The following is a 12,323-nucleotide window of genomic DNA, read 5'->3' on the forward strand; positions in this document are numbered from 1 at the left end:
ATATGACAACGAATGAGAAGATCTACAATATATCCAACGTTTTTCACACAGTTTTTCTCTCCATAAAAAAAGTAGAAACGAGGTTGCGTGAGTTCTGGTAAAGCGGGTGCTATTCGCTCAGGTGCAACCCGCGACTTATATTTGTTTAGCCTAGTTCCAACACACATTTCAATTAAACACAAAACCCATTAACATGGCCTATATTGTAAATACATGTGTATTGTTCTTACCTTCAAAAAATCTCTGTAACGCTTCGGTTTCATCCACCACATCCATCCTAGCGGGTCCCACTAATAACCTCCATGAACTTCCCCGCTCCCTATGAGTCCGGCCGAAACAGTTGTGTTATATCGGGTCAACTCTCACGGATACATCACGCAGTCGGGACTGGCGGCGTGTCCAAATGTCTCTGCGGTGGCAACTATAGTCCAAGTCCTAACGTGGAATTATTATCGCTCATAAATCCACTCCTTGTCAAAACAAAAGAGAGAGAGATTCCCTCTCTGGTTTTAGGAGCGATACCTGAACACAATTATTTATTTTATTCCCTTCCCTTTATAAATATATTACATGTTTTTGTTTTTAAATCATCAACGCCTAAAACAAGCGTTTTAAATATAAAAATAATCCACACAAAAGTGAACAGGTAGAATTATTATACCTCATTCAGTGGTAGCCTAATTAGAAATAGCCATAGAGAAGTCGCACAACACGAGTTCCGCGTTGGGAAAACTATCAATACATCGTTAAATAATGTCCCAGAGCAATTCTTCGACTTTTTTCGATTCTTCTTGTATATATTTTTTCGTTGCCTTGTTGATTGCAGGACAATGGATACCTAAGTTGGAGTCTTCGGGAAAACGTTGTACGTCAATATCCAGCGTTTGACTGCGTCTGTGTAGATGACCTCCCCGTCTGTCTTCTAGCAGTTCGCCCTCCTCTCTCTGGATGCGACGTAGACGCGACCTACTGGTCCACAGAGCCGTGCGCTGTGCGTGTGCGTGTGTGTGTGTGTGTGTGTGATCGGCTGGGATGAGAGGACATGAGACAGGTGTGTTAAAACCTCCCTGGGTGATGGATGTGAGACCTACATGGGATGACATTAAGTAGTCTAAGCTACAGTAGCCAAACTGTCAACAAATCTTTACCTTCATATTTGATGCGTAACTTTCATAGGCCCAGGACACATTACATTTGATTCCTTACAACATTTTATTTTGGGACAATTTTAAAGTAATTTAAGCGAAAGTCATAATAAAAGAGCAATCGTGTTTCATTTCTGTTCAGTGCAAAACTGAACTGATATGTATTAGTGATATGAAATGTGTAGCTTCTGGGTTTGACCCCAAAACGAATCCAATAATCCTCCCAAAACGAGTTACTTTTTCGAAAATTATAATAACGACCTATCTCTGATACACTGTTCTTCTCTCTCTCTCTCAATTACTGTTTGTTCTGTCCAAATGTTGTCAAATTATTGTCATCTTTATGAAACGAGAAAGGTTGAACTATTAAATCCCTTCTATTTGCGTAGACTAGGTGCTAAGTCTGGAAAGATTCAGGTACACCATCATCTTCTTTTCTTTTTTAAAGACCTTGTGATGTGTTTGAAAATAAAAACATGATGTATAAAACCTATAAACGCATTAAAACAACCAGTTTAGCATGAATGTTAGAGAAAAAAAACAAATTGAGTTGTGAAACGTGTATATGCAACAATAGGCGGATTAAAGTTGAATATCTCTGCCTCTATAGTGAGGAAGAAAAAGGTCTACACTCTGTCCATGACATTTACTTTATTGGAGTCAATAAAAGTCTCTGCTCCTAAACAGCTACTGGATCTCTAAACTCTCACATTATCTGTCACACTCCAACGCAGCAGGCGACTGTTTTCTGTCGAGGCGTCCCAGCCAACAGGGGAGGAAGGGAATAATCCATTTCTCTCCAACCTTATCAGCTAGCTACATCCCTCCCTCTAAAACAATGCCACTGTGTGCATGTCAGAGAGATGCTGGTTTGTTCTCTTGTCTGTCACAGCTGGATCGTCTCTCTTTCTCTTTGTCTCCCCCCCATCCTCTTTCTCTCCTCTTCTCTATCCCCCTCTTTCTCTCGACCGTCTCCCCCCTCTTTCCCTCTGTTCGTCCTAAACAAGCCGTCCGTTTATGTCTGCCACACTATGTACATTGTTGTGGAGGACACAGGACAGAAAGAGAGAAATGGAGAGATGGAGAGAAAGAGGGGGGAGACAGAAAGAGAGAGATGGAGAGATGGAGAGAAAGAGGGGAGAGATAGACAGAGAGAGATGGAGAGACGGAGAGAAAGAGGGGGGAGACAGAAGGAGAGAGATGGAGAGACGGAGAGAAAGAGGGGGGAGACAGAAAGGGAGTGATGGAAAGACTGAGAGAAAGAGGGGGTTGACAGAAATAGAGAGATGGAGAGACGGAGAGAAAGAGGGGGGAGACAGAAGGAGAGAGATGGAGAGACGGAGAGAAAGAGGGGGGAGACAGAAAGGGAGCGATGGAAAGACTGAGAGAAAGAGGGGGGAGATAGAAAGAGAGAGATGGAGAGACGGAGAGAAAGAGGGGGTAGACAGAAAGAGAGAGATGGAGAGAGAGAGAAAGAGGGGGTAGACAGAAAGAGAGAGATCGAGAGATCGAGAGAAAGAGGGAGGAGATAGAAAGAGAGAGATGGAGAGAAAGAGGGGGGAGACAGAAAGAGAGGGATGGAGAGAAAGAGGGGGGAGACAGAAAGAGAGGGATGGAGAGAAAGAGGGACAATAAAACAGCTGGTTAACGCAGTTCCTTTTGCTATTTTGTCATTTCTATATATTAGACTACTCTATGTGAAATGGAGAGGGAGTGTAGTGTGTGTGTGTGTGTGTGTGTGTGTGCGTGCCTGTGTGCGTGCGTGCGTGCGTGCGTGTGTGCGCATCGGTTGTGTGAGTAGTGAGAGTGATAAAGGAGCTTTAAATAACAAAAGAGTTGACCAATAAAAACTTCCAAAAGGACTAATTCGAGGTAGAGAGGAGAACATTTTAAAATTAGTTTCACAAGTTTCTCGTTTGTAAACCATGTAAATAGAATTTGCTAAGTTTTAATAATTTTAGTAATAACTACATATGTTTAGTAATTCTATGGTGTAAATTGTTATAATTTCACATTCTTACCCTTTTTCTCTAGAGCAAGTGTGTTTCTTCACGTTTTTCCCCCTCATGCCACTGCCACATTCCACAAGATAACCCTAAGTGTGTGTGTGTGTGTGCGTGTGTGTGTGTGTGTGTGTGTGTGTGTGTGCGTGTTCGTATTTGTGTGTGTTGTGATAACTAAAATGCCCGATTTAACGTGACAGGACCTTGGGTGTTTTTTTGCCCTGTACTTCACCTTCCAGTCCACTAGATGGAGACATGTAACCGCTGGTTATTTAGACAACAACTCCACTGGTGAAGAAGGAGGAGCAACATTCAACATGGCGGCGAACAGAGCAGGTAGGATGCGTTGCTATAGCCACGGATGCATTACAAACGTAACTATGAATTTGAAATGTATTTCGGATTAATAATTTTACAGTCCCATATTCTGATTAATTTACTGCTGCCACAAATAGTGTATATTTATACGTTTGTGTGTGAGAAACGGACTGATATTTGTTCACATAATTTCACACATTGTTTTATTTCCTTGCAGGCAAGTCTGCTGTTGTAGTATCCTTTTCAAAATAAAGTTAGCTAGCAATGGACATAGCAACAGGTTAAAAAAAAGAAGTGTCAAGGTGTTTCTTCCCTTGGAATTAAAAATGAATGTCTATTTTAAAACGAATTGAACACACACACGATACAGATAATGAAAAACGCCCTTAACCGCCACCTCCAGCTATCGTCTGTTCCTCTCCAGCTCCTGCTCTACCTGACAGCTCTTTACTACGTCTTGTACTTCCTCTCTACACTCTGCATGATCATCTACAAGAGTGAGGCACCTTCTGCATGCACACTGTTGTTGTTGTTGTGTGTGTGTGAGAGAGAGAGAGAGAGAGAGAGAGAGAGAGAGAGAGAGAGAGAGAGAGAGAGAGAGAGAGAGAGAGAGAGAGAGAGAGAGAGAGAGAGAGAGACTAATCTTCTGTATGCACACTGTTGTTGTTGTGAGAGAGAGAGAGAGTGAGAGAGTGACTAATCTTCTGTATGCACACTACACTGTTTTGTTTCGTCTTGTACTCTAGTGAGTGTACCTACCGTTCTGATTCAGTTCACAACATCTTTATTGTCCCTTTTTTGTGCAGCATAAATACCTAGACAAAGAGACATTTGTATGTAGGCCTGTTGCAAAAATGGTCCTGGGTCCTGAGACTACTTGAAACCACCATATATGCAGTCTTGTTCTCAATAAATAGGGTCTTGGCCTCAAGGTGGTCTGGAGCCGGATAGTTCTGGTCTTGAGTCCGTCTCTGGTTTGCTGCCTGTCCTCCAGGTCGTGTGATGAGCTACCCTGATGACCTCCTAACCCAGGACGTAGGTCTGCTCTTCTTCATGGCTTGTCTGGAGCTGCTCCGACTCTACTGTGGTGAGTTGTAGTGGGGGTCTGACTCTACTGTGGTGAGTTGTAGTGGGGGTCTGACTCTACTGTGGTGAGTTGTAGTGGGGGTCTCCCATGCAGATGGATGGGAGACCTGACAGTATAATGACTAGATGTTGTCTGTATTCATGTACGGTTCACAGAGCATAGAGTCTGACAGTATAATGACTAGATGTTGTCTGTATTCATGTACGGTTCACAGATCATAGAGTCTGACAGTATAATGACTAGATGTTGTCTGTATTCATGTACGGTTCACAGATCATAGAGTCTGACAGGAGGCATGTATAGGTCTATAAAGGGCCAAAAAATGGACACTTTCATCGTGATTCTCGTAACAAATGTACAAATCATTTCAAACATCCTTCCTCTCAACGAAGTTCCTATGTGAGAATTGCCAGAAAGATCTGAGATACCCAAAATATTTTCCTCTCCCGTTGTCGTGGGCCCTATACTGCTCCAGGGGCATCGTGCTATGTCTCTCTCTCCCCCCTCCCTCCCCCACCCTCCCCCTCCCTCCCCCTCCCTCCCCCACCCACCTCCTTCCAGGTGTGAGGGGTAACCTGCAGGAGACGGAGGGTTATATGTGGGCTAACCTGGCCATGACGGTGGCTACCGCCCTGCTGTCCGTCTACTTCCTGGTATGGCAGCTGTACGTGATGCACGCCGACGTCATCATCAACGCCGTACTGCTCAGTGTTTACGGACTGGGAGGGGTCCTAGGTCTGGCCACGCTGGCTAGATTCACCAGGTTAGTTTATCTATTAGCCGTGTCCATCCTACTCACATAGCTATCTATTGATATGATTCATATTTATTCAATTCATTTTTTTTTTGTGATTTAATAATTAAAGGGATACTTTGGGATTTTGGCATTGAGGCCCTTTTAATCTGGCCTCCAAAGTGGCGCACAGGTCTAAGGCACTGCATCTCAGTGCTAGAGGTGTCACTACAGACCCTGGTTTGATTCCAGGCTGTATCACAACCGGCCCGTGATTGGGAGTCCCATAGGGCGGCGCACAATTGGCCCAGCGTCGTCCGGGTTAGGGTTTGGCCGGGGTAGGCCGTCACTGTAAATAAGAATTTGTTCTTAGCTGACTTTCCTAGTTAAATAAAGGTTCAATAAAAAGTCTATGGGTATCCACTAGCAGCAGATACCCAATCACTCTAAGTCTATGGGTATCTGTTAGCATGCTAGCAGATACTCATACACTTCCAGTCATTGCGCTAACGCTAGTTAGCATTGGCTCGCAAAACTACCTCTAACTTCCTTCATACTGGACACAGAGACACATTAACATGGTATCCACGAGTTCATCATCCCTTTAATGATTTTGTTGACATTTTATCTTGGCCTATTTTTAAAGTAGGCTAATAGGCCTCTGCTACCAGTCCCCGGTGTTGTGAATGGTATTGTGTTGTGAATGGCCTGCCTGCACTGAGCGACGCTCCCTTTTGTCTGCTCTATTGTCCATCAATGAAATAAGCTCCTGTGGTTCTTCAGAGCCTTTGTGAATTATTGATCCAGGTTTTATTCATTCCAAGCGTCACTGTATACCGCCTTCTAATGCTATGACGTCAGGGCCAGACCTCACGTTTTCCTCCAAAGACAGAAGAGATTTATGGGTAAAATACCTGAGTGACCACTTCTACTGAAGAGATTGGTAATGGGAACGTTCCACACTGAACTCAGGCTTTAAAGTAGGTTTCACTTTCCAATAACTGTTGTTTTTTGTTTTGCTTTTAACCGTACTTTAGTTGAATACACTGATTGTAAGTCCCTCTGGATAATTCTGATAATATCTTGTTTTTTTCTATTGTGTTATTGACTGTATGTTTGTTTTACTCCATGTGTAACTCTGTGTTGTTGTTTTGTGTCGCACTGCTTTGGTTTATCTTGGCCAGGTCACAGTTGTAAATGACAACTTGTTCTCAACTAGCCTACCTGGTTAAATAAAGGTGAAATAAAAAATAAATAAATAATATGTAGCCTAATGTCTGTGTTCACTTCTGTGTTTCAGTGTCTATTCCTGACCCCATCAATTATAGCTGCACTGTCAGCACCTCCAGAATCTCCTACACTCCGTCTCTACCAAACCTCCGTCTCTACCAAACCTCTGTCTCTACCGAACCTCCGTCTCTACCGAACCTCCGTCTCTACCGAACCTTAATGGAAGGTAAACCCTCTGCTGCACCGTAGGAGATGAGTATCAATGCAGGTGTTTGGGGCGTTCTGAATGCTAATCCTGTCTCGGAGCTCTACGGACAATTCCTTTGACCTCATGGCTTGGTTTTTGCTCTGACATGAACCGTCAACTGTAGGACCTTATATAGACAGCTGTGGGCCTTTCCAAATCATGTCCAATCAATTGAATTTAGCCCAAGTGGACTCCAATCAAGTTGTAGAAACATCTCAAGGATGATCAATGGAAACAGGATGCACCTGAGATCAATGTCGAGTCTCATAGCAAAGGGTCTGAATACTTATGTAAATAAAGTATTTCTGTTTTACATTTTTTTTATAAATTTGCAAACATTTCAACAAAAAAAAAAAGAGTGTTTTTTGCTTTGTCATTATTGGCTAATTGTGTGTAGATTGATGAGAAGAAAGTAACGTAACAAAATGTGGAAAAAGTCGAGGGGTCTGAATACTTTCCGAATGCACTGTACATCACATCTATAGGCTACATTCAGACAGACATGCAAATAACAACCTACAGAAGATGGACCTCCAGTGTCCTTCTAAGCGGTACGTTTGCAATCATTCAGCCGATCCTAAATCACTCCCAACCCCTTCCCCTTGGCCCTAACCCCTTGACCCTTGGCCCTAACCCCTTCCCCTTGGCCCTAAAGCCCCTTCCCAACCCCTTCCCCTTGGCCCTAACCCCTTCCCAACCCCTTCCCCTTGGCCCTAACCCCTTCCCCTTGGCCCTAACCCCTCCCCCTTGGCCCTAACCCCTTCCTAACCCCTTCCCCTTGGCCCTAACCCCTTCCCAACCCCTTCCCCTTGGCCCTAACCCCTTCCCCTTGGCCCTAACCCCTTCCCAACCCCTTCCCCTTGGCCCTAACCCCTTCCCAACCCCTTCCCCTTGGCCCTAACCCCTTCCCAACCCCTTCCCCTTGGCCCTAACCCCTTCCCAACCCCTTCCCCTTGGCCCTAAACCCGTTCCCAACCCCTTCCCCTTGGCCCTAACCCCTTCCCCTTGGCCCTAACCCCTTCCCCTTGGCCCTAACCCCTTCCCCTTGGCCCTAACCCCTTCCCCTTGGCCCTAACCCCTTCCCCTTGGCCCTAACCCCTTCCCCTTGGCCCTAACCCCTTCCTCTTGGCCCTAACCCCTTCCCAACCCCTTCCCCTTGGCAGTAACTCTTCCATGTTAACCCCCTGTTGCCGTGTAGTGGATATTCCCACATATTGGTTACACCTTGCAATTATGCAAACACCAGAGGGATGGGGCCTAGGGGGAGAGGTAGGGACTGAACTGATCTTCTGTATAGGATAGGGGTCTTCTCAAATACCAATCTACTTTTATCATGTTCCTTTCTTTGGTAGATTATGGCACTTTAAATCTGGTTGTTTATTGGCCTTTACCTCTGTCTCTCTCTCAGTGACATATGTAGTTAATGGATAGCCTCAGCCTGAAGGTGCCACCTCAGGTCTCTTGTCCCTCCCACCCCTACGGAAGAGCAGCTCTCGCTCAGCCCAGTCCAAGCTCTTCTCTGTCTTGGCACCCCAATAGTGTAACCAGCTTCCCCCTGAGGCTAAGACAGTAGAGACCCTGCCCATCTTCCCCCTGAGGCTAAGACAGTAGAGACCCTGCCCATCTTCCCCCTGAGGCTAGGACAGTAGAGACCCTGCCCATCTTCCCCCTGAGGCTAAGACAGTAGAGACCCTGCCCATCTTCCCCCTGAGGCTAAGACAGTAGACCCTGCCCATCTTCCCCCTGAGGCTAAGACAGTAGAGACCCTGCCCATCTTCCCCCTGAGGCTAAGACAGTAGAGACCCTGCCCATCTTCCCCCTGAGGCTAAGACAGTAGAGACCCTGCCCATCTTCCCCCTGAAGCTAGGACAGCAGAGTCCCTGCCCATCTTCCCCCTGAAGCTAGGACAGCAGAGTCCCTGCCCATCTTCCCCCTGAAGCTAGGACAGCAGAGTCCCTGCCCATCTTCCCCCTGAAGCTAGGACAGCAGAGTCCCTGCCCATCTTCCCCCTGAGGCTAAGACAGTAGAGTCCCTGCCCATCTTCCCCCTGAAGCTAGGACAGCAGAGTCCCTGCCCATCTTCCCCCTGAAGCTAGGACAGCAGAGTCCCTTCCCATCTTCCCCCTGAGGCTAAGACAGTAGAGTCCCTGCCCATCTTCCCCCTGAAGCTAGGACAGCAGAGTCCCTGCCCATCTTCCCCCTGAAGCTAGGACAGCAGAGTCCCTGCCCATCTTCCCCCTGAAGCTAGGACAGCAGAGTCCCTGCCCATCTTCCCCCTGAAGCTAGGACAGCAGAGTCCCTGCCCATCTTCCCCCTGAGGCTAAGACAGTAGAGTCCCTGCCCATCTTCCCCCTGAAGCTAGGACAGCAGAGTCCCTGCCCATCTTCCCCCTGAAGCTAGGACAGCAGAGTCCCTTCCCATCTTCCCCCTGAAGCTAGGACAGCAGAGTCCCTGCCCATCTTCCCCCTGAGGCTAAGACAGTAGAGTCCCTGCCCATCTTCCCCCTGAAGCTAGGACAGCAGAGTCCCTGCCCATCTTCCCCCTGAAGCTAGGACAGCAGAGTCCCTTCCCATCTTCCCCCTGAAGCTAGGACAGCAGAGTCCCTGCCCATCTTCCAAAAACATCTGAAACCCTACCTCTTCAAACGGTATCTTGAATAATCCCCCCCCCCCAGACCTAGATATGGGGGGGGGGGGGGGTAGTGACAACAGACCTAGATATGGGGGGGGGGGGTAGTGACAACAGACCTAGATATGGGGGGGGGGTGGTAGTGACAACAGACCTAGATATGGGGGGGGGGGGGTAGTGACAACAGACCTAGATATGGGTGGGGGGGGGGGGGGGGTGGAATATTAGGACAATTGGAGGTTTACCAAGTTGCAGCTACAGTATGTTTAACAGTGCAAATTATTATGGTACAAGTATCATCATGGTGCTTTTTAATGGTAAGTTTACAAACATTGGTTGTGGTAAGTGTAATTGACACTTGGGTATTATTATGGGAAGTGGGGAAATAAGTATAGCCAGTTACATTTGTAATGATTTAGCAGATTATTAAAAATAATAAAAACAGATTATCAAGAAAGATGTATTCTTTTAAATATGCTATTGGACCAAAAACATATCGGCAGCAGGTAGCCTAGTGGTTAGAGCGTTGGACCAGTAATCGAAAGGTTGCAAGTTCAAATCCCTGTGTTGACAAGGTTCCAAAATCTGTCGTTCTGCCCCTGAACAAGGCAGTTGTTGCTAGGCCGTCATTGTAAATAAGAATTTGTTCTTAACTGACTTGCCTAGTCAAATAAAAATGAATCGATATGGGCCAAATAATGATGATCCACACTTCTGCAGATATATTATTATCCATTGAGCTCACAAGCAAGGAATGAATCTATTTTCATGGTGGGAGATTATAATACGGTTTAAGTACCTCAACGGATCGTAAAGGAAGTCACCGTCATGCAGGGATATTGGACATTTCATCAAAACCTATTGCATGACAATTTGTTCTTAACTAAGACAAAATAATTCATAATTGACTCTTTTTTGTTGCACAACATAGGTACAACAGATCCCCTTATTGTATGGTACACTTTCAAATGTACTTTCAGAGGCCAATCAATACAATACTCATCATTAAAACTAAAGCAGTTTAGGTGAAAAGAGATTCGACTAATGAAGGAAATAGAGGAAGTAACAGAGCAGGTTGATGGTAACGGAAACTGTACTATAGAGGCACAAAATAGGTCAGAGGAAAAAAAAAAGAAATGGATGTACTTATTCAAGAATGATCAAGTGTCACCAGAGTCTCTGGGTTCGCGCCCAGGCTCTGTCGCAGCCGGCCGCGACCGGGAGGTCCGTGGGGAGACGCACAATTGGGCTAGCGTTGTCCGGGTTAGGGAGGGTTTCTCATCGCGCTCCAGCGACTCCTGTGGCGGGCCGGGCGCAGTGCACGCTAACCAAGGGGGCCAGGTGCACGGTGTTTCCTCCGACACATTGGTGCGGCTGGCTTCCGGGTTGGAGGCGCGCTGTGTTAAGAAGCGGCTTGGTTGGGTTGTGCTTCGGAGGACGCGTGGCTTTCGACCTTCGTCTCTCCCGAGCCCGTACGGGAGTTGTAGCGATGAGACAAGATAGTAATTACTAGCGATTGGATACCACGAAAATTGGGGAGAAAAGGGGATAAAAAAAATCAAGTGTAATAAAAAAAATCAAGTGTAATGTATTACAAAAATAAAGCGAATTGAATGGAAAATTGGGAAAAATGTACAAACATTTTCTTGAATTTTCAACATAGAAATGCTACCAAAAATTATTTACAGAAACTTGTTACAAATGATGCAGTCATCCTGTCACGCCCTGACCTTAGTTCCTTTGTTATGTCTCTATTTTGGTTTGGTCAGGGCGTGAGTTGGGGTGGGCATTCTATGTTTTGTTCTATGTTTTGTATTTCTAGGTGTTTGGCCTGGTGTGATTCTCAATCAGAGGCAGCTGTCTATCGTTGTCTCTGATTGAGAACCATACTTAGGTAGCCTCATTCCCACCTATGCTTGGTGGGTAGTTGTTTTCTGTTTTGTGTGTTGCACCTTGCAGAACTGTTCGTTTGTCGCTTTTTTTGTTCAAGTGTTCGTATTTATTAAAAGTATTATGAATACTTACCACGCTGCACCTTGGTCCTCTTCTCCTTCTCCCGACGACATTCGTTACACATCCATGATTCACCACATTATATTTTGAAAGAGGAAACTAAATATTTTAAGCATATCTTTTATTTTCAGTCACCTCCATTTCCACTGAATGATGTTAACTGTAAGGATTTCTTTCCTAATATTAATAATAATAATAACAATGTACAATTAACACATTTTACAGAAAGACCTGTGTGAAGGACAACTTACAATGGAACTTTTTTGAGGCAATAAAATATTTTCAGTCTGGGAAAACACCAGGGCTTGATGGTATACCAGTAGAGGGAAATCAGACCTTTTTTGATGTTGTCACGCCCTGACCTTAGAGAGCCGTTGTATTTCTCTATTCAGGGTGTGATGTGGGGTGGGCATTCTATGTTTTGTGTTTCTATGTTTTGGCCGGGTATGGTTCTCAATCAGGGACAGCTGTTCTATCGTTGTCTCTGATTGGGAATCATACTTAGGTAGCCTCATTCCCACCTATGCTTGGTGGGTAGTTGTTTTCTGTTTTGTGTGTTGCACCTTGCAGAACTGTTCGTTTGTCGCTTTTTTTGTTCAAGTGTTCGTATTTATTAAAAGTATTATGAATACTTACCACGCTGCACCTTGGTCCTCTTCTCCTTCTCCCGACGACATTCGTTACACATCCATGATTCACCACATTATATTTTGAAAGAGGAAACTAAATATTTTAAGCATATCTTTTATTTTCAGTCACCTCCATTTCCACTGAATGATGTTAACTGTAAGGATTTCTTTCCTAATATTAATAATAATAATAACAATGTACAATTAACACATTTTACAGAAAGACCTGTGTGAAGGACAACTTACAATGGAACTTTTTTGAGGCAATAAAATATTTTCAGTCTGGGAAAA

General features: G+C 45.0%; 2 protein-coding genes across 9 annotated transcripts in view; one reads left to right on the top strand and one right to left on the bottom strand.

The window, feature by feature from the left end:
* LOC139578036 (myelin regulatory factor-like) overlaps positions 1-930 on the bottom strand; it is a 73,417-nt gene extending 72,487 nt beyond the window's left edge. For 4 of the 5 annotated variants that reach the window (XM_071405179.1, XM_071405181.1, XM_071405180.1 and 1 more), the window contains exon 1: positions 231-930. In XM_071405179.1, the coding sequence (XP_071261280.1) occupies positions 231-276 (46 nt within the window). In that variant the 5' untranslated portion in view covers positions 277-930. The remainder of the gene's footprint in view (positions 1-230) is intronic. The other variant, XM_071405176.1, reaches the window with a different exon arrangement.
* A 2,507-nt stretch (positions 931-3,437) lies between these two features.
* Positions 3,438-7,131, top strand: LOC139578037 (transmembrane protein 80-like). Of its 4 annotated transcripts, XR_011675482.1 has the most exons (7): positions 3,438-3,484; positions 3,684-3,700; positions 3,870-3,963; positions 4,461-4,553; positions 5,115-5,316; positions 6,111-6,266; positions 6,587-7,131. XR_011675482.1 is itself a non-coding variant. In XM_071405182.1 (6 exons), the coding sequence occupies exons 1-6, from the start codon at positions 3,466-3,468 to the stop codon at positions 6,139-6,141; spliced, it is 456 nt and encodes a 151-aa protein (XP_071261283.1). In that variant the 5' UTR covers positions 3,438-3,465; the 3' UTR covers positions 6,142-7,131. The 4 variants fall into 4 exon arrangements, 3 of the variants coding, with proteins under 3 accessions (XP_071261283.1, XP_071261285.1, XP_071261284.1); XM_071405182.1 differs by having other exon boundaries at positions 6,111-7,131; XM_071405184.1 differs by lacking the exon at positions 6,111-6,266 and having other exon boundaries at positions 6,587-7,129.
* The last annotated feature ends 5,192 nt before the right edge of the window (positions 7,132-12,323 follow it).

Source organism: Salvelinus alpinus, chromosome 6 (assembly GCF_045679555.1).
Source record: "Salvelinus alpinus chromosome 6, SLU_Salpinus.1, whole genome shotgun sequence".
Lineage (NCBI taxonomy): Eukaryota > Metazoa > Chordata > Actinopteri > Salmoniformes > Salmonidae > Salvelinus > Salvelinus alpinus.